Here is an 18,563-nt window from a genome sequence, read left to right as displayed (position 1 = left end):
GCCAGACGTTGACCATAGAATTGCACTGGAAGACTTACAAATGCCTAGATAAGTGTTTCCTCTAGGAACTTCTAGGTTCGATTCTCCAGCACAACTCTATGGCCAACTTCTGTCAGAGCTGCGCAGGAGGACTTAAAGAGATTCCCAGAGAGGACATATTAATCAAACCCGCAAATAATCACATCCACAAAAGTCAAAGCCACAAATGTGGAGGGCCAACTGCTCTAGCTAAGACCAACAATAGGACTGAGGCTCCTGTGTGATGGTCACACTTGCGCAACTCTGCCTACACAACTGTGAACTCAGTACAGTATGTCCTTTGCACAACGGCCCCCAAAAGTGCAACTGCAGAAGGGAGGCCCCCCACAGACGGGACTCCACCAGGATTCCAGCCAGTGGCTTCAGACCAGAGTCAGGAAGGGTCAAGGCAGATTTGGAGGTCGAGAAACCCCTGCCTTCTCTTGTCCATAATCAAATGTCTGAGGAATAAGGGGAGCAACCAAACCCCATTTATTATTATACAAAGGGATCTTAGAATCGTAGAATCCTAGAGTTGGAAGAGACCCCAAAAAGGGCCCTGGTTCAGTCCAACCCCATTCTGCCATGCAGGAACTCTCCATCAAAGCATCCCCAATAGACGGACATCCAGCCTCTGTAGCCCCTTTGGGACTCAGTGACTTCGTAGCATTTGCTTTCTTGGTGTAATTCCTCAGATGCGTCTAATGCATTGAATGCAAGCTGATGCTGCTGTTTCTTTTTCTGAAAGGTGCCACAAGATCCCTTTGCATGCTGATTTTTCCCAATTGACATAGCAATGTCTCTGGATTCTACCCCTATTTATTATGATGAGAATACAATGATCCCTTCACATTTGCTGGTGTCCCCCAAAAGTGAAAAAAACACCAATGATAAACCACCTTTTTTTTACTTGAGAGAACACCTGTGTAGGAATCTCTAGGTCCTCCAGGAAAACTCTGTGGTCACCATCCACTGGATGGCCATCTCTCAGTGGGGATGACTTGATGGAGAGTTCCTGCATGGCAGAAGGGGGTTGGACTGGATCAGGGCCCTCCTGGGGGTCTCTTCCATCTCTATGATTCTATAAATACGTTGACCACAGAATTGTGTGGGAGGACCTACAAATGCCTAGAGAGGTGGGATCTCTAGGAATCTCTAGGTCTGTGGTTCCCAACCTTTGGTCCTCCAGATGTTTTGGACTTCAGCTCCCAGAATTCCTGACTGTTGGCCAAGCTGGCTGGGGCTTCTGGGAGCTGAAGTCCAAAACACCTGGAGGATCAAAGTTTGGGAATCACTGCAAGTGGCCCTCCATCAAGAATCTATGACCAAGTTGTGCTGAGGGACCTAGAGATTCGTAGAAGGGACGTATTACTCCAATCCATTAATAACCAAATCCGCAAAAGTCAAAACCGCAAATGTGGGAGGCTGAGAGCACTAGCCTTGGTCTGCTTTGAATGTCCGCCTGAGACTAATCTGGATTGCCTTCGGTTTTCTCCCCAAAGAAAGAAATGGCAGGGATGGGGGTCGAGGAAGGGGAGATGGGACCTTTCCAAGTTCGGGGTATTCCTCCATCCCCTTTGTAAAAGGATTGTAAACAGGTGTTGTGTAAACCCAAATACAAGTGAGGTTGCCTTACACTTGTAAGTGTAAAACCACTTGGGATCTGCCTGTTTTGAAGAGGCGAGTGGCAGTTTCCATGCCAGCGGGGCATTGAATCCATGCCAGCTTTTAGCTTGGACATGTTCATCCCAAGTGGGACTGAATCCTGTTGCAGAAAGACATCAGACAGTGCCCTTGGAAATGGAAGCTAAAATATGGGGTGGATGCGTCATCTCACCAACATGGATGCTGCCCGTTGCCACTGCTCAATGGGATGCTCAGCTGTTCAATGGTCGGTTGACATATTGGTAAATCCCATTGAGTCAGTGGGTCTCCTCTACTTGGGACTAAGCATCAGACTGGAGGCCAAGGTTGCTTATGGAGAGGGGTCTTTTCCAGCCTGGCTTTCAGAAGACCCTTGTAATGAAAGAGACTGGCGTGGGAATCCATTCTGAGCACTTTCTCAGTGCAAAGCATGTCTTCTGCCTGCAAGCTTGGGAAAGCTAGTTTTTGTGGTCCGCAGATCCCAGGATTCTTACTAGAAGTTGCATTTCCAAGGCAGCAGCCACACTGCACAAACTTTAATACAATTTTAGTGATGTGTCCTGGATCTGTAGTTTGCCCCTTGCATTATTGCAAAGAACCATATGCACACAATACCTCTTCAGACTACAAATCTCTGGATCCCACAGGATGGGTCCATTGTAGGAAGTCGAAGACTTTCACAGCCAGCATCCATAGTTTTTGTGGGTTTTTCAGGCTCTGTGGCCATGTTCTAGATGAGTTTGATCTAGGGTTGCCATCCCCGAGGACCTCCAAACCGGGACAAATGTAGGACAATGTTTTAAAATGTAGGACCTTTTTTTTAAAAAAATTCCTGGCCAGGAAATTAAAAAAAAAGGTCCTACATTTTTAAACATTCTCCAATGCTTCGCTGGGGCCTGGGAGACAGCGTCTTGCAGGCCCCAGCGAGGCCTTGGAGGACTCCGCAATCGCGGAGCCGCTTGAAGGCTTCGCTGGGGCCTTGGGAGACAGTGTCTCCCAAGCCCCCAGCGAGGCCTTCCAGGGCTCCGCGATCGCCGGCCCAGGCTTCCTCCCAGGGCAGGAAGGAGGCGGAGGCCGGTTCCCATCGCAGCGATTGCCGCGATGGGAGCAGTCTCCGCTTCCTCCCCGGCTTAGGAGCAAGCCTGGGCCTGGCTCCTAGACCGGGAAGGAGGCGGAGGCTGCTCCTGAACGCGGCGATCGCCGTGGTGGGAAGCGGCCTCCTCCTCCTCCCTGGCCACGCGGAGGCCTTGGAGGACCCCGCGGCCGGAGCTCCGACCGCGGAGCCGCCTCCAAGGCCTCGCTGGGGTCCGGGAGGGAGCGTCTCCGCAGCTGGAGTTCCGACCGTGGAGAGCCCTCCCAGGCCTCAGCAAGGCCTTGGAGCCGCCGCGGGGGCTGAGGTGGCCGCGGTGGGCGGGGCCGTCCCGGTTTGGGCGCCAAACCGGACCGGGACCGGGACGGCACCACCCAAACCGGGATTGTCCCGCCCCCGGCGGGATATGGCAACCCTAGTTTGTTCCTGACGTTTGGCCTGCATCTGTGGCTTTGGCATCTTCAGAGAACCTGGAAATGTGCAGAGTGTCTAGACCCCTCCACCCAAATTGAAGCCCTCTTATGACCTCTTCCAATGGCTTTTTCCTCATATATTGGCCTCATTCAGCCTCAAAATAAAAGCCCACTCCCTTCCCTGCAAATTTTGCCCTGCAAGGGTCATTTATTTCCCCAATATGTGCAGAGATCTCACTGTCGAGGGATGTGACTGGCCACGCAAGGGGTCTTGGTTGTGGGTCTTGCACCTTAGAGTGGGGCAGCAAGGCCCAGGTGTCCATCTTTGTGGCTCATGATGACAGGGGATGCATGTGCTCCTTCCCCTGGGCTATGTTGGCAGCCCACCGTCCCTCCATTCCACCTGAAAGGCACCTCTTGGAGACCCTTCCACTCCCTGGTGGCATCCCCATGGGCTGGACTACTACAGCTCCCATCATCCCTTGGCATTGGGCAAGGGCATGGCACAACTCCTGCCCAACTCCTTCTTCATTTTGATGCTGCTGCTGTAGAACATCATTTTCTTACAGGCTGGGACCACAACTCCCATCAGCTTAGTGGCCATGCTTCCTGGAGATGATGGGACCTGTAGTCCAGCACATCCAGAAGGTGCCAGGACTGAGGAAAACAGTGCATGCAAAGCCTCCCTGAAGTGTAAGGTTGCATCTTGACCAGGCAATAAGTGCATTTCAGTCCCAACAGAAAAACATTGGGAACAAACAATATATTCCAATATATTCCACACTTTCCCCAGAATTTTATCCACTTTAGATCCATTTTGTGCTGTGCAAGTGGGGCCAGGGGTTGAATTAGTTGAAGATAAATGCTCCAAACCCCTTTGCAGCTCATGTCAAAAGCATGACCATTCCTTTCCTAAATCCTGTTGTTTCTCTTGCTTTGCCATATTCTGCAACCTGTGATCCCTCAGCAGCAGTCAAATCCCAACTAGAAAACTTGAAATGCCATTTCTACACTGCAGAAATGGTGCAGTTTGACTCGCTTTAAGTGCTATGGATTCATGGGTTGTGTAGTTTTTTGAGATACTTAGCCTTCAGTCATCACCTCTAGAACCACAAGAGACTACAGATCCCAATATTCCTTAGGATGGAGCCATGCCAATGAAAGCAGTGTTAAACTGCATTATTTCAACAATGTAGATGCACCTTCAGTGGGGTATTGGGTCTGTTCCGGATTTTGGTTTAACTTTACAGGAGAGATCCAAAACTTAAAACTTCTCCTCCAGCGCCTGGGAATCGGTTGGGAGCGGTCCAGAGAAGAAGGCGAAGGAGGGACAGAAGTGGTCTTTCCCCTTGCCATCCTTCCTTATGGTCTCCTAAGTTTGACCCTCGCCTCGACGGATCCACAGGTCATACCAAAATCCATGGTTTTGACTCTGAAACCATCCCTCGACTTATAGACGAGGTCAACATGTACACGAATGTCTATGGTAGTAGTGGTCCTACCCACCAGATGCCTGCCCCCTTGTTTGCTGCATTACTCTAAGCATGCAGCCTTGTGACATCTCTTCCATGCCTTGGGGTGGGCAGCCCTGTTGCTTTGCAAATGCTCATTCCCCTGGTCACTCTTGACCGGTCAGCCTTAGTTTATGGGGTCTCTTAACTAAGTTGCCCCCTGCCCCAGGCCTTTGTCTCTGCCGCAAAGCCTCATCCCCATCCTCTTGTGTGTCTCTCTGTTGCCAGCCCCATGGATTTCAAAGGGCTTTCCTGGGCAAAGGACTCCTTAGAAGTGGTTTGTCCAGTTTCTTCCTCTTGAAATAGAACCTTCAAACACCAGACATCATTTGGTGGTCTCCCATTCAAGTACTAACCAGGGCTGACCCTGTTTAGCTTCCAAGATCAGAGGGGAATCTGGTGCCTTTGTGTTTGTCCGTCTGCCTCCAAGTCATCTGTCAAGACCTACGAGGAACCCATTAATTTTAATAAGCCAAGACTTATTAAACATATTAGACTTAATTAGTAAGTCTAATAAGTTAAATAAATCTTGACTTAGTAGTAAGTCAATACTTATGGCAAACCCATCAATTTCTCATAGGGTTTTCATAGGCAAAGGATCTTCAGAGGTGGTTGTGCCAGTTCCTTCCTCTGAAATAAAAGCCCAAAAGCACCTGGGACTCCTTGGTGGTCTCCCATCCAAGGGCTAACCAGGGCTGACCCTGCTTAACGTCCAAGATCTGAAGAGATCTGGTGCCTTTGGGGCAGTGTCTCCAAACTGTGCTCTTTAAGGGACTTTGGATTTCAGCTCCCAGAACCTCAGACCATTGGCTAACATGGCTGAGGCTTCTGGGAGCTGAAGTCCAAAATCTCTCAAAGGGCACAGTTTGGGGACCACTGCTTTGGGGTATTTAATCCGGGTCTCTTAGGGTACCAATGTCCTAGCCTTTGCTGCATCCTCCCACTGCCGTCCCTAGTCATAATCCCAGCCAAAATGGCCATTTTTAATCTCTGCTTGCTTTCCAAGCTACCAATTTTTCAGTTCAGAGGCTTCATGGCCCCAAAACCAACGCAGCCCTTTCTTTGCAGGGTTGGAAGGAAGCAGCACCATGCCCCTTGCCCCTTGCCCCTGCTGCTGCCCAGTTCAGCATCTTTACTGGTTCCCACCCGAGGAAATGGGGCCTGGCTGCAAAGGCCTAGGAGTGGAGGCGACAAAGGACTTCCCATGCCATGAACAACAGACCCCAAATGTCCCAAAGGGAGAGGGAAACAGGGGTCTTCCACACTGCGCAAGCATAGCACTGCGATTCCACTTTAACTGTCACAGCATCATCCTATGACATCCTGGGAGTTGAAGTTTTAAGAAGAGGTGCATTCCCATAGGATGCATTTAAACCCATAGGATGCATTTAAAGTGGAATCATAGCAATACAATAATAGTGTAATGGAGTGATTCCCAAAGGTTGGTCCTCTAAGTGGTTTGGACTTCATCTCCCAGAAGCCCCAGTCAGCTTGGTCAAAGGTCAGGGATTCTGGAAAATGAAAAGTCCTCAAATCTGGAAGTTTGGGAACCCACAAGGTGAAAAGGCTCATGAAAAGCTGGGTTTATGGAGTTTGCTGGGGTACCAGAGAGCAGAAATCACATGACAAAAAAGAATGTTTGGGGATGATGGGAGTTACAACATTGTGGTGATATTCAGAAAGCTAGGCCTGTGTGTGTGCTGATATTACAGAATCCCTTCGAAGTATTTGGCCTCCTTTGTCTGCGTCGAAAAGCGGATGGCCGCCAAAGTTGACCTCTCCCTTTTGGATGCCGTGCGACTGTTGCTGGTCTTCAGCTGATGTTTAGCTTGTTTTGGTTTAGGCTTTTTTTAAACTTTAAAAATAAAATTCCTGTTCTGTAATTTATTGATCTCATTTGCAAAATATGCTAATCCAAATAAACTTAATTTATTGAAGAACATCCTGGCGTGCTCCTCCTTCGGCAACCCATAAGGAGACGGTGGATCTGGTGGTCCAAGAGAAGGTGGCTGGTCTCTGGGGATGAAAGGGAAGGATAGCATGGGCCTCTAAAAAGACACGCAAATGCCATGGCGGGCAAGGCAAGCCTGAGCAATCCATAGCTCAACTGAAGCCATCGTAGTTGCAAAGATATAGGATGGGGGACACCTGGCTGAAGGAGACTTATACATGTGAAAGGGATCTAGGAGTCCAAGTAGACCACAAGTTGAACATGAGGCAACAGTGTGATGTGGCATCTAAAAAGGCCAATGCGATTCTAGGCTGCATCAACAGAAGTATAGTGTCTATTAGATCAAGGGAAGTAATAGTGCCACTCTATTTTGCTTTGGTCAGACCCCACTTGGAATATTGTGTTCAGTTCTGGGCACCACAAATCAAAAAGGATGTTGAGAAACTGGAGCCATGTGTTCAAAGGAGGGCAACTAAAATGGTGAAGGGTCTGGAAATCATGAAGCCCTATGAGGAAAGACTCAGGGAGCTGGGGATGTTTAGCCTGGAGAAGAGAAGGTTAAGGGGTGATATGATAGCCCTGTTTAAATATTTGAAGGGATGTCATATTGAGGAGGGAGCAAGCTTGTTTTCTGCTGCTCCAGAGAACAGGACCCGGAACAATGGATGCAAGCTGCAGGAAAAGAGATTCCACCTCAACAATAGGAAGAACTTCCTGACAGTAAGGGCTGTTGGCCAGTGGAACACACTCCTTCCTTGGAGATTTTGGTGGAGAATCCTTCTTTGGAGGTTGTTTTTAAACAGAGTCTGGATGGCCATCTGTCACAAGGAGGGCTTGGATGGTGAGTTCCTGCATGGCAGAATGGGGCTGAACTAGGATTCCACAATGAACCTAAAATCCTTTGCATGCCACCCAAATACTGGCCCCATGCAGCACTCGGTAGGCTTCCAAACGATTGCATCTTTCATCCGGTGGACTAAATCCATTTGAGACGGCATATATGCACTTTTTATACTGTGGGTGCAACACCTCATCACAGAAGAGGACTGCCATTTTTAAAAACAAATCAATGCAAGAGACCTTCATTAAGCAAACAAGCCCTTTTATTGCTTCTTCTGGTGCGGGAAAACTAAGTAAGACATGAAATGTGAAGGAACACAAACCATTGCAACTCCCGCAGCAGCAGCAGCCGCCCGTGTGAAATTAAGCATAAAAAGAGTTTCAAATAATTAAATTAAACATATATTTTTAAAAATACACACACACACACACACACACACGTACACACGTATAAAGTAGCGCATAGAAGAATTTAGTAGGGTTAAACTCATGCCAAATGCTAATAATAACAACCACGAAATGATGAGAGGAATCATAAAAAACAGGCTTCATGGGTGGGAAGGAATGGCCCAACCCTGAAGCATAATCGCAAGAAAACAAAACAGAACAACAGAGAAACATCCTTCATTTCTATTGACAAGAACGGCTCCTTGCTGAGGTTTGGAGAGGCCCAAGAAGAGGTCTTCCAGCAAGAGCATCCCTTGCAACCTCTTGCAGGTCTGGCCTCTGTCCGCTCCTCTTGCCTTCCTCCAGCTCCTCATAGTTTTATAAAGTAAGGCACTGGGCGATGGATCCATTTCTCAGAGAGGGAGAAAGGAAGGAAGAGTGAGGAGGCCAGGGGACTTGCCACATAGCTCTCCTTCGCTTCTGGCCTTCCAGGGCCACAATCCAGGGTCCTGCCTGGGATTGCATGCATCCATCTTCTCTGAAGGCACCTCGGTTTGCACAGATCACAGGAAGGGGGTCATCTGGAAGGTCAAGGGGCAAAGACCCACCCTGGAACCATAAAGCTTTAAGCCACCTCTTTATCCAGCATGGTTTCTTCAGGAGGGTCAAGGTGACACTGTGGGTCAAGGAGGATTTTCAACTCTACTTTCAAGCCCTGCAAACATGGGGGATCCCTCAAAGGGAAGGAGACAGGAGGCTCTTTCGGCAAGGGTCAAGCACTGCTTAATGGTCAAGTGGGTGGCGGGGTGTGCTATGACTCCCAAGCCCTCCCTGGGGACCCAATGGGGGCAAATGGACATTGCAGGAGAGGTGCAGTGGGCGCCAGGTGGACGCTTGTCCTTCCCATGCGCAACTCCTTGAGTGAGCGTGTAAGGTGGCCCTTGTTCAACCTGGCGTTCTCTGCACCTCTCCTGCAATTTCCACTTGCCCCCATGTGCCGCTGTGCAGTCACCACCAAGGCCCCCATCCTCATGGACTTGATGGGATCTACTCCATTCCAGACACAGAGAGGACGTCCGAGCAAAAGAAAGCAGGCCTTCCCAAACCCTGGCCCCCTCCAGATGTGTCAAAACCATCCCTCTGAGCACACTGGCTGAGCATGATGGGGCTTGCAGTCCAACGTGAAGATGGAAGTGCTCTTTTCTCAGCTCATGGGTATTGTCCATTCCGTGATGCTGCCAAAGCCCTCCTGCAAGCATGGGTCAAAGAATGGGAATCATAAGGTCCTCCAGATGCTACTGGATTGCAACTCCCAGCACTCCCCACCTGTGTTAAGGAGGCTGCTGGGAGGTGCAGTCCAACCATACCTGGAGGGCCACATTTGCCCATCCCTTGCGCCCACCAGCTAGAGGGTCTGCCAGGCCACTGGGAGGGCCAAGCTAGAAATGCCGCTGGATGGCTGGGGGGAGGGTTGCTGACCTGCTCCAGAGCTAAGGCCCCCCAATTCCCTTCCACCTCCCCCCCCCCCCCACCCTGAGAGGGCTTCCTGCACCCTTTGCTCCATTTGGACGCTGGAGCTAACCAGAGGCTGAGCCTCAGAGAGCTGTCTGTGGGGCTGGTGGCCATGTTTCGGGGAAGGAAGTGCCTGTGGGGTCAGTGGGTTTAAGGCTGGATGCTTCAGGGGGAAAAGCAGCAGATGCCAAACTGTGGGGCCGGCCTGGAGAGTTTCTGAGGATGGTTGAAAAGCCTTCCAGGAGGCAAGGAGGACGAGTGGGACTCTCACGCCGTGGGATGGACACCAAAAGAAAGACCTGGTGGCCACTTTGATGTGGATGCCAAACACCCCCCCCCCATTCCCCTCCCAGAGGGACATTCCTGGCCCTGGACATCTCTGGCTTTAGTCAAAGTCTGGCGGCACCAAAGGCACCTCTTGGAAGGGAATCTAGACCAAAGTTCCTGACGTTCCTGGGACCCACTCTTCTCCTTTCCTTCCAAAAAATGTTAACAGGAAAATCAAATCTTGGAGGCCATGCAAGGTGTTGGAAACCCCTGCATCTGCATGCGATGCAACATTGCTGCCTCCAAAAGCATCTAAGGAACAGAAATGGTCCTTTCCAATGACTGTCTTTTCAGTGGGAGCAGAAGGGCCCAGTTATTGCAACCATGACCCAAAGTGTGATGATGATGGTCTTCATGTTGACCCTTCCCAACTAAAGAGAGCTCTTGATTCCTATCAGCCCCCTTTGCAGCAGTGGGCTTTGGTCCCTGGGCAAGGGCCTCTCAGGCTGGTTCAGGCCCCTATGAACAGGGAGAAGAGCTATGGCTACCAAAACATTTCCACTGAAACCAGGGAGAGGGCTTGCTCACGTCTCGCTGGAGAGAAACATGCACCTGGAGGAGGAAAACACAGTCCGGGGGGGGGGGGGGCTCTTTCCATTTGGGAGTCCGCAGAGCCAGGAAGGGAGGGGGCGGGGAGGGATGGACACTTTGGGGAATCTGACCCAAGAAACCAGATTCGGTTCAGAGGCCATCAAGGGCAGGGGAGTTACAATATGTGGTTCCTAGAAAGAAAAGGAAAAAAGGGGAGAGGAAAAGCAAGGAGTCCTTCTTTTGTTGCAATAAATAAGAATAACTTAGCCAGAAGCATGGGAAGGAAGAGGAAGAAGGGGAACAGCTTGGGGTGGGCGGGTTAAGGTTGCTCCTCTGAAATGCTTGACTTGGGAGACTCCCAAGTAACCGGGGCACCTGGGCCACCTGAGAAAGACCCACGTCACCTGGGCACTAAGGATGCTCTTCTTCAAGGCTCAGCTTAAGCCACCAGAGTCACCTGGAACACGTTTGCTCCCTGGTTGTTCCTGTCTCCCCTCCATCTGCTTGGGTCCCAATCCCCCCAGGAGCAAGGAGGGCATAAAAGCACATCCACCCACCCACCCACCGACCCCAAAGTCTTCCTCCATTTCACATGCAGGAGATTGGACCCAATGGTCCCTTCCAACTCTATGGTTCTATGACTTCTCTCTTCCAGCGACATACTGAACATGCAGCTCTGCCCTGGTGCCATCTTTTGGCATGTGCCTAGTTCGGCCATGACAGCCACAAGGTCCCTCCATCAAACATGGTAGGATTTGGGTGGGTGGGTGGGGAAGGGAAGGGGTCCTAAATCTGGGGTGGAAAGGCACAGCCTGGGTGGGGCACAGAGGCCCAAGATAAGGCCAGGAAGCCCACCTCCCCATCTATTTCCTGAGCCTCAGGTTCTCCAGAAGAAGGCGCTTGTGGGTCAGGTCCATCACGCCAGCCTCCTCCAGGTCCTCCTCTGTGATGTCGCTGCGAGGGCCAGAAAAAGGAAAAGGCATTGTTGGGCCAGGCAAAGATAGAAAGAAGGTGTGCTGCTATTTGATGCCCACCAAGAACAGCCAACAGGCAAGAATGCTGCACAGGTTTCTGGCATTTGCACGATCTGAACATTTTCAGGAAATGATTCTGCACAGAAACATGCCTGTGCTTTTTGCATGAAAGTCTGGGTTTGATGCCAAAAATGTCATTTTCACATGGGGGACCCCCCCTTTCTCTGGAAACATGTTTTTGTGAAAAACTGTTTCCTCTCCCCTATCACTTTTTTAATGCAAAAACCACAAAGCCCCAGACAAGTCAACACTGATCTAGATGGATGGATGGAGCAGGTGAGACAAGAGCAAAATCCCTCATTCACTATTTATTTAAGGGCCTGAATCCTAGTCCCAAAGAGATCAGACCCACTGAATGGCAAATCAAGGTGCGGATAAATCCCATGGATTCCCTGGGGCTAATAATCCAGGCCACTAGAAAGGAGAAGACCCTATGCTGAGTTTGCACTCCCTACAAACAGAGGGAGGTGCCATTGCACAGCCAATCCAAAATGTCCAACTGGACACACAAGTAAATGTGCAATGCACATCCGTGCACAATGGCACCACAAACATATCTCTGCCTCTCTGACCTTTGAAACGCCCAATCGCTTCCACTGGGGAACTGACAAATGTGTGAGACACCCACCACAGGAATCTGGTTCATATGACATTTGTGGGAGAGCAAATTCTTGCTAAAACAAAGCAGAGCAGAGCAGAAGTTGAAAATGCTACTTTGGGGGGGGGGGGGGGGCTTCAGCTCCCATAATCCCCCAATGGGCAATGTTGAGCTGGATGGTATGAAGGTAACATCCAGCATTTGCTTGCTCCAGTAAGTCCCAGTTCTACCCCAGAAATGCATCTGGCCCACCTAAACTGGGCAGATGCCCTGGACCGTGGGAAGCGAATGCCCCCCAGTGGCCAAAGTGGCACCACTAACTGCTCTTGCTCTTCCAGCTGGGATGAAAGAATTGGGAGCCAGGCCTGGCAAAGCCAGGAGGAGACTTTCAGTCCCACTCCATAATATCCCTGGAATAAGTGCAGGTTGCTGTAGAGATCTTCATTGCACACCATCCTCAGTCTCACTGAGAAAGCTCCCACCTCTCTGTTGCTATCCTAATACGCTCCAGAGTCATGGCTGGCATCCACATTCATGCTTCCTTGCCAGACTGCTTTGCCTCTTTCCCATTGCTAAACTAAGCCTATCCTGTTCTCTAGTAACTCTCCAACACTGGCTTGGGGGATTCTGGGAGTTATGGTCTAAAATCAGAAATCCGATGCCTTGCACTGACTGGATTTGAACTGTGGGAATGAGTGTGCTTTATAGGATGCTGTGCAAGGGCAGCATCCCAATCAGGGTTACACAAGTGGAGTTACACTGGCTTAACCGTGGCACCAAGGGTGCCACTGTTTAGGATCCTGAAGCAACCCATAACTGCCTACAGCCCTGCAAGGACTGGGAGGGTCAAGGTGGACCTTTGGGGGAAGAAAGTCCTATGATGAGGACAGCAGGGGCAGGCCAGGGACTGGCAGGTCAGCAAAGGTTAAAAGAAGAGCTTGGAAATTTAGAAACGTGACTGTGTGCATTTGGAATATATCAGCATCCAAAGGGATCTTGTAGCATTTTGGAAACACTGCGTGAAAGAAGTTGCAGCATAAGCTTTCAGAGTCTTGGTCTCCTTCTTCAGATTCATGAGGTGAACTGATGCCGTGGAAGGACTCATGGTCCTTTGGTCCTTCCTGGGCACTAGTTCACTCAATCCATGTAAGGAAGGAGATCAAGTCTACAAAAGCTCATGCTACAAAGTCTTTCATTCCATCAGTCTCAAAGGTACTGCAAAACCCTCTTTCAGATCCTGGAAATGCTGTTCTTTGATGCAAAGACCTTTCTTCACTGGAAACATAGGATACAAGTATCCCTGCCCTATTCTTGCAAAATTCTGCATAACTGACTTACCTTTACAACCAGTGAACAGTGTCTTGGAGCCCAAAATAAGCTCTGCCTGCATCTGAGGAAGTGGACTCACACTATGAGAGCCTATGCCCAGGCCACTTCCAGCACCTGAGGAAGTAGACCAAGTCCACAAGAGCTTATGCCCAGGTCACTCCATGCATCTGAGGAAGTAGACCCAAGACTACAAAAGCTCATGCTACAAACTCTTTCCCTCAGGTAGTCTCAAACACACTGCAAGTCTCCCTTTGCAGAGCTTGGAAATGCTACTCTTGGAGCCAAGATCCATGTTCACTGCAAGCAAAGGATAAAGGGAAGCCAGCCCTGTTTTTGCAAAATTCTGCATGACTCCAACATCTCTTCACAACCAGCCAACAGAGTCTTGGGGCCAAAGAATAAGCTCTGTATTTGTCCTCTGGTCACCTGTCTGTCTTGAGCCTGTCCTCCCATTCTGGCATGCCAGCCCATTCCCTCTTGCATGGCCGAGGGCCATAGCTCTTCCATCCTCTCCTTCGCATCCTAGTTCAGACGGGCGCTTTGGCTTTGGCCTGGGAGACCCTATTGCCCACCCACCGTTGCCCTGTCCAGCCCCACCTCAACGCCTCACCTGAGGAACTCCAGGTCATCCCAGCCGTTGTGGATCAGGCCCTCCTCGTACCTCTCCATGCCAAGCGCCCGCAGCCATTCCCCGACGCTGGACTCGCTCTGTCTGGAGCCGCTGCGGCCGTCCTGCCCCAGGGTCTGTGGGGGGGGGGGGGAGAAAGAGGGATGGGGGGGTCATGCTGGCACCACCTGAATCCGGGACTTTGCAATACCCAAGGGAATTTGGAAAAAGGGACCCTTTTTCGGACTACAGTTCTCAGAATCTCCCAGGACAGAAGAAGGGATACTGAGAATTTGGGGAAATTCCCAGTTTGGGGGAAAGGTGGGTTGTGAATAAAGGGAAGGAGGCAGAGTTTCCCAGTCCAAAAAAGAGGAACCTTTTCAGGCTCTGCCAGGGGCAACAAAACTGTCCTGTTTTTCTTCTTCTCTAAGGCATACATTTTCAAATTGCTTTTACAGGTTGGTTCTCCCTTATCCAAAACATCTGAATCCAGAGGCGTTTTGGATTTTGGAAATATCATTATTATTATTATTTAGATTTTGGAATATGTGTGTTTGCACACATGTACCTAATGAGATAGCTTGGAGATTTGGACCCAAGATGGGACAAAACTCATTTATGCTTCATGCGCACTTAATAGACATAACCTGAAGGTAATTTTATACACAATATTTTAAATAATTTTGTGCATGAATCAAAATTGCTGTACACTGAGCCATCAGAAAGCAAAGGAGCCCCCTCTCAGTTCCCCTTGTGCCAGCAGTGCTATAAAAGCGTTGTAACTGAGCAGTGCAGATGCAACTGGGGTCCCTCCGTCCCCTTCTTCCCTCTTGAGACCCCAATACATCATCCAAGCGCCCCTTCCCCACATGCATCACCCACCTCCTCTGCAGAGTCCTCCTTGATGCTCTCCTGGATGGAGTGGGGCGGGAAGGCCATGGGGCGGCTGTAGTCGGGGTGAAGGCACCGGTGGGGCAGGTCCAGCCTTGCTTTGGCCATTGGGTGGGACGGAGGCCGGCCAGTCGGCTCCCTCCCCATGGCAGTCTCACCTCCACCACCCCCAGAGTAGTCCACCTCGCTGAGGGTCCGGGCCATCTGAAGCACGGAGCATGAGCGGTCATCCAGGAGCCCCCCGGGGCCTTGCTGGCTGAACCCGGACCCCAGGGACGGAGTTGGCCTGGGGTGCAGCTTGGGGGCCTTGGACTCCAGGGGCTCGCTGAAGGCCACGGTGCTGCGAGCCCTGTTGGCCCCCGGCTCCTCTCCCCGGACCCCCACAGCGGTGTAGAAGGCACTGTCCGTGGCCTCCAGGTCCACTGATTTGGGCAAGGGCGGAGGGGGGAAGTCAGGGGGCGGCAGGTTGAGGACACCCGACTCCTCTTCCTCAGAACTCTCCTCTGCCCGGGAAGGGGGTGCCGGGGGCTGCTGGGGCCGACGGTGCTCCGGCTGGATGGGGACCGTGATCTGGACCTTGTTCCTGGGGGCCATAAGCTTGGTCATGGTGGTCCCTGCCAAGGGGGGCTCCGTGGCCACAAGCAACTGGTGGGGGACCCCCTCCAGGACATAGTAGGCTGGGTTGTTGAAGCTGTTCTTCATAGCAGGACCCTCAGGCTCCGCAGCAAGAGAGTCAGGCTTAGACCTGTGCAAAATTGAGAGAGGAAAAAGGGGTTAGGGTTAGGGTCAGGGTCAGAGTGTTGTGTCTAGATCGAGGGAAGTCACAGTGTCACTCTGGTCTGGTTTGGTCGGGCCTCACCTGGAATAATACATAATTCATCACAATTCAAGAAGGATGTGGACAAGCTGGAGAGTGTCCAGAGGAGTAGTCTGAATCTTTCCCTGTAGCTTGCATCCATTGCTCCATTGTCCTATTCTCTGGAGCAGCAGAAAGCAAGCTTGCTCCATCCTTAGTATGACATCCCTTCAAATACTTAAAGAGGGCCATCATTTCACCTCTTAACCATCTCTTCTCCAAGTTAAACTTCCCCAGTTCCCTAAGTCTCTGCTCACAGGGCGTCGTTGTTTCCAGGCCCTTCATCATTTTGGTGGCCCACTTTTGGACACACTCCAGCTGGTCAAGATCCTTTTTGAATTGTGGGGCCCAGAACTGGACACAGGATTATTGCAGGTGAGGCCTGACCAAAGCAGAATAGAATGGCTCTATTACTTCCCTTGATCTGGACACAATACTTCTATTGATGCAGCCTAGAATTGCATTGGACCTTTTAGCTGCCGCATCGCACTGTTGGCTCATGTTCAATTTGTGGTCTTCTAGGACTTCTAGATCCCTTTCCCATATACTATTGTCAAGCCAGGTGTCCCCCACACTATATTTGTGCCTTTCATTTTTTTTCTACTTAAGTGTGGCATCTTACACTCCTCCCCACTGAAATTCATTTTGTTAGTTTTAGTTACTGAAGCAGTTCTAAAACAACAGCATCCTTTTTTTACACAGGGGTGAACTATTTTAGGAAGGGAGGCAGCACAGACATGAACTCAGTGAAAGTGAAGACAAAAGTCCAAAGTAAACAGATGACAGCATGCAAATCCTTGTTTGTCTCCCCAGACTCAGCCCTGCAATTTTGGCATGAATGTTAACCTGTTTCTGTTGAATTTTTGTTCAGTTACTCAGACACTGGGAAAGTTAGGAAACGTCCAGCAAGAAAGAGGGAGCAAGCTACAGCCAGCCAGGGAGAGACGCCCGAAGCATCTGCGCCAGGTAAACATTCAGTAACCATCTGGCCCTGTGTCCACTTCCTCTTGGAAGCTCTGTGCATCTTGTCTAGGGATGGAAAGAGCACTCCAAAGTATTCAAAAATGGTCTTTAAAAACCTATGTTTTTTGAGGGCCAAGAAACCCTGCAAAGAAGAATCTTGATTATCATCTTCGTAGTTCAGGACTTAGCCTGCACAAAATTCACACGTGGTTGTTTTGCACAGAACAATGCTCCTTCTGCACAGAAAATGGTATTTCTACACACAGAAAATACTATTTTCGGGGGAGAAGGTGCTGCTTTTACACAAATCAACCACAGGCAAATTTGGCACCGAATAAGTCCCAAACTACAGCATCTTCTGCACAGAAACAATCTTCTCTGTACAGAAAATAATACAGTCAAATACTCCACATTTACAGCTTTGACTTTTGTAGATTTGATTATTCGTGGATTTGAATAATACGTTCTCTCTAGGAATCTTTGTGTCCTCCAGCACCAGAAGGTGACCACAGAGTCGTTACGGAGGACCTAGAGAAAACACTTCTCTAGGCATTTGTGGGTCCTCCAGTGTGATTCTATGGTCAATTTCCAGTGGAGGTTGACCACAGAGTTGCACTGGAGGACCTAGAGTAAAAAGAAAAAAATAACCTTTTTTTATTTGCAATTTCCCCACTTTCATGGAGAATGTGGAGATGGACTGTCTTTCAACACGGAAATATTATTTTCTGGCAGAAAAGGCTGCTTCCTTGGCAGAAAACCATGTGCAAATTCTAGGCAGAATTAAGTTCCAAACTGCAAATAGCTTTCAAAAACAGTGTGGTTTGCAAAGTCTCTCTCACAGTGGAAAGAAAGCTGCTATAAAGCTACTTGTCGGTTCTTTCCAGGAGAAAGCCAGAGAAGGGGTTTGCCCCTAACTTTGCCCCGCCGCTCTCTCACCTGCCCTGGGAGGCTTCGTCTTTGGAGGTCCCGCGGTGCGGAGCAGGTGGTCGGCTGGCAGTCACGGCCCCCGGCTTCTCCAGCTCCTCCAAGGGCTTTCCGGCCGGATTGGACCCTGCAGCTACAACTTCGACGGGGGAATGTTTTCGTCCGACAGATCTGGGAAAGAAGAACATGGGAAGCATCAGCAAACCATCAGAGACCTGGAGAGTCTTATGGCATCTCAGAAAGTTATCTGTAGGGGCTGCTTTTGCAACAACAGTCACAAAACCGAGCAACTGGCGGGTGTGTTGGACTACAACTCCCATTGTCCTCCTGGAGGAGGATGCCCCAAGTATCTAGTTGCCCAACAACGGAACTAGAGTTGGAGGTTTCTGTCCAATGCAGAGCCACTTCATTAATTGCAAGGCTGTTGCACAAGGGGGGGGGGGGTTTGTCCATGGGATGTTGTTGCGTGTGCACATGTGATGTGGATGTGGTATGTGCAGGGTGACCAGACATCCTCCTTTTCTGGGACATGTCCTACATGTCAACCTTCTGTCCAGGAGGAATTCCAAAATATTGTCCATTTTGAGCATAACTAAGAAGCATGAATTTATATATATTATATGAGCATGAGTGTGTGTGTGTGTGTGTGTGTGTGCTTAGCCTCTCCCTTGTAATTATTGAACGTCTTACATTTTACGGTGCTTTGTTCTCCTTTGCAGTTAGGACATCTGGTTACCCTGGTTGCGTATGTCAAAGGATGTGTTTGCACATGCTCATCTGGTTGTATGTTTTGTAGTACATTCAGCCATACAACATGGCCACTCAACGCAAGGGACTGTGTAACAACATCAATGTGTAAATCCTAGTTGTTTTGGTGGCCCCCCGGGGTCTCTTAAAAAAAAGAAGTGGAAAAGGTTTTAGGTCTCCTTTGGGACTAAAATAGCCCAGACATGATGAAAATGGGGCTCGGAGGCATATTTATCAATGGGATTTAGCCTTCCAAGTTTTTCTGGAGGACTGCAGTGACCTGGTTCCCGAATCGCCTTGGTCCTTTCCAGTGCCAGCAACAACTGCGGCCGCGCTCCCCACCTCCCGCTCTCCCATCCCATCCAAACCAGAGCTGGGGGTTCAGACTGT

At 50.0% G+C, this 18,563-nt stretch overlaps 1 protein-coding gene across 2 annotated transcripts in view; it reads right to left on the bottom strand.

The window, feature by feature from the left end:
- Positions 1 to 7,712: 7,712 nt before the first annotated feature.
- Positions 7,713 to 18,563, bottom strand: part of INPPL1 (inositol polyphosphate phosphatase like 1) — a 75,978-nt gene continuing 65,127 nt past the window's right edge. For both annotated transcript variants that reach the window (XM_089513215.1, XM_089513214.1), the window contains 4 exons: positions 17,439 to 17,597; positions 14,675 to 15,428; positions 13,796 to 13,929; positions 7,713 to 11,178 (listed from right to left, as the gene is read on the bottom strand). In XM_089513215.1, coding sequence (XP_089369341.1) covers positions 11,088 to 11,178; positions 13,796 to 13,929; positions 14,675 to 15,428; positions 17,439 to 17,597 — 1,138 coding nt within the window. In that variant the 3' untranslated portion in view covers positions 7,713 to 11,087. The remainder of the gene's footprint in view (positions 11,179 to 13,795; positions 13,930 to 14,674; positions 15,429 to 17,438; positions 17,598 to 18,563) is intronic.

The sequence above is a fragment of the Sceloporus occidentalis genome, unplaced genomic scaffold, assembly GCF_023333645.1.
Source record: "Sceloporus occidentalis isolate IW3139 unplaced genomic scaffold, rSceOcc1.0.p SCAF_2, whole genome shotgun sequence".
Lineage (NCBI taxonomy): Eukaryota > Metazoa > Chordata > Lepidosauria > Squamata > Phrynosomatidae > Sceloporus > Sceloporus occidentalis.
This window is presented reverse-complemented; position numbering and strand designations above follow the sequence as displayed.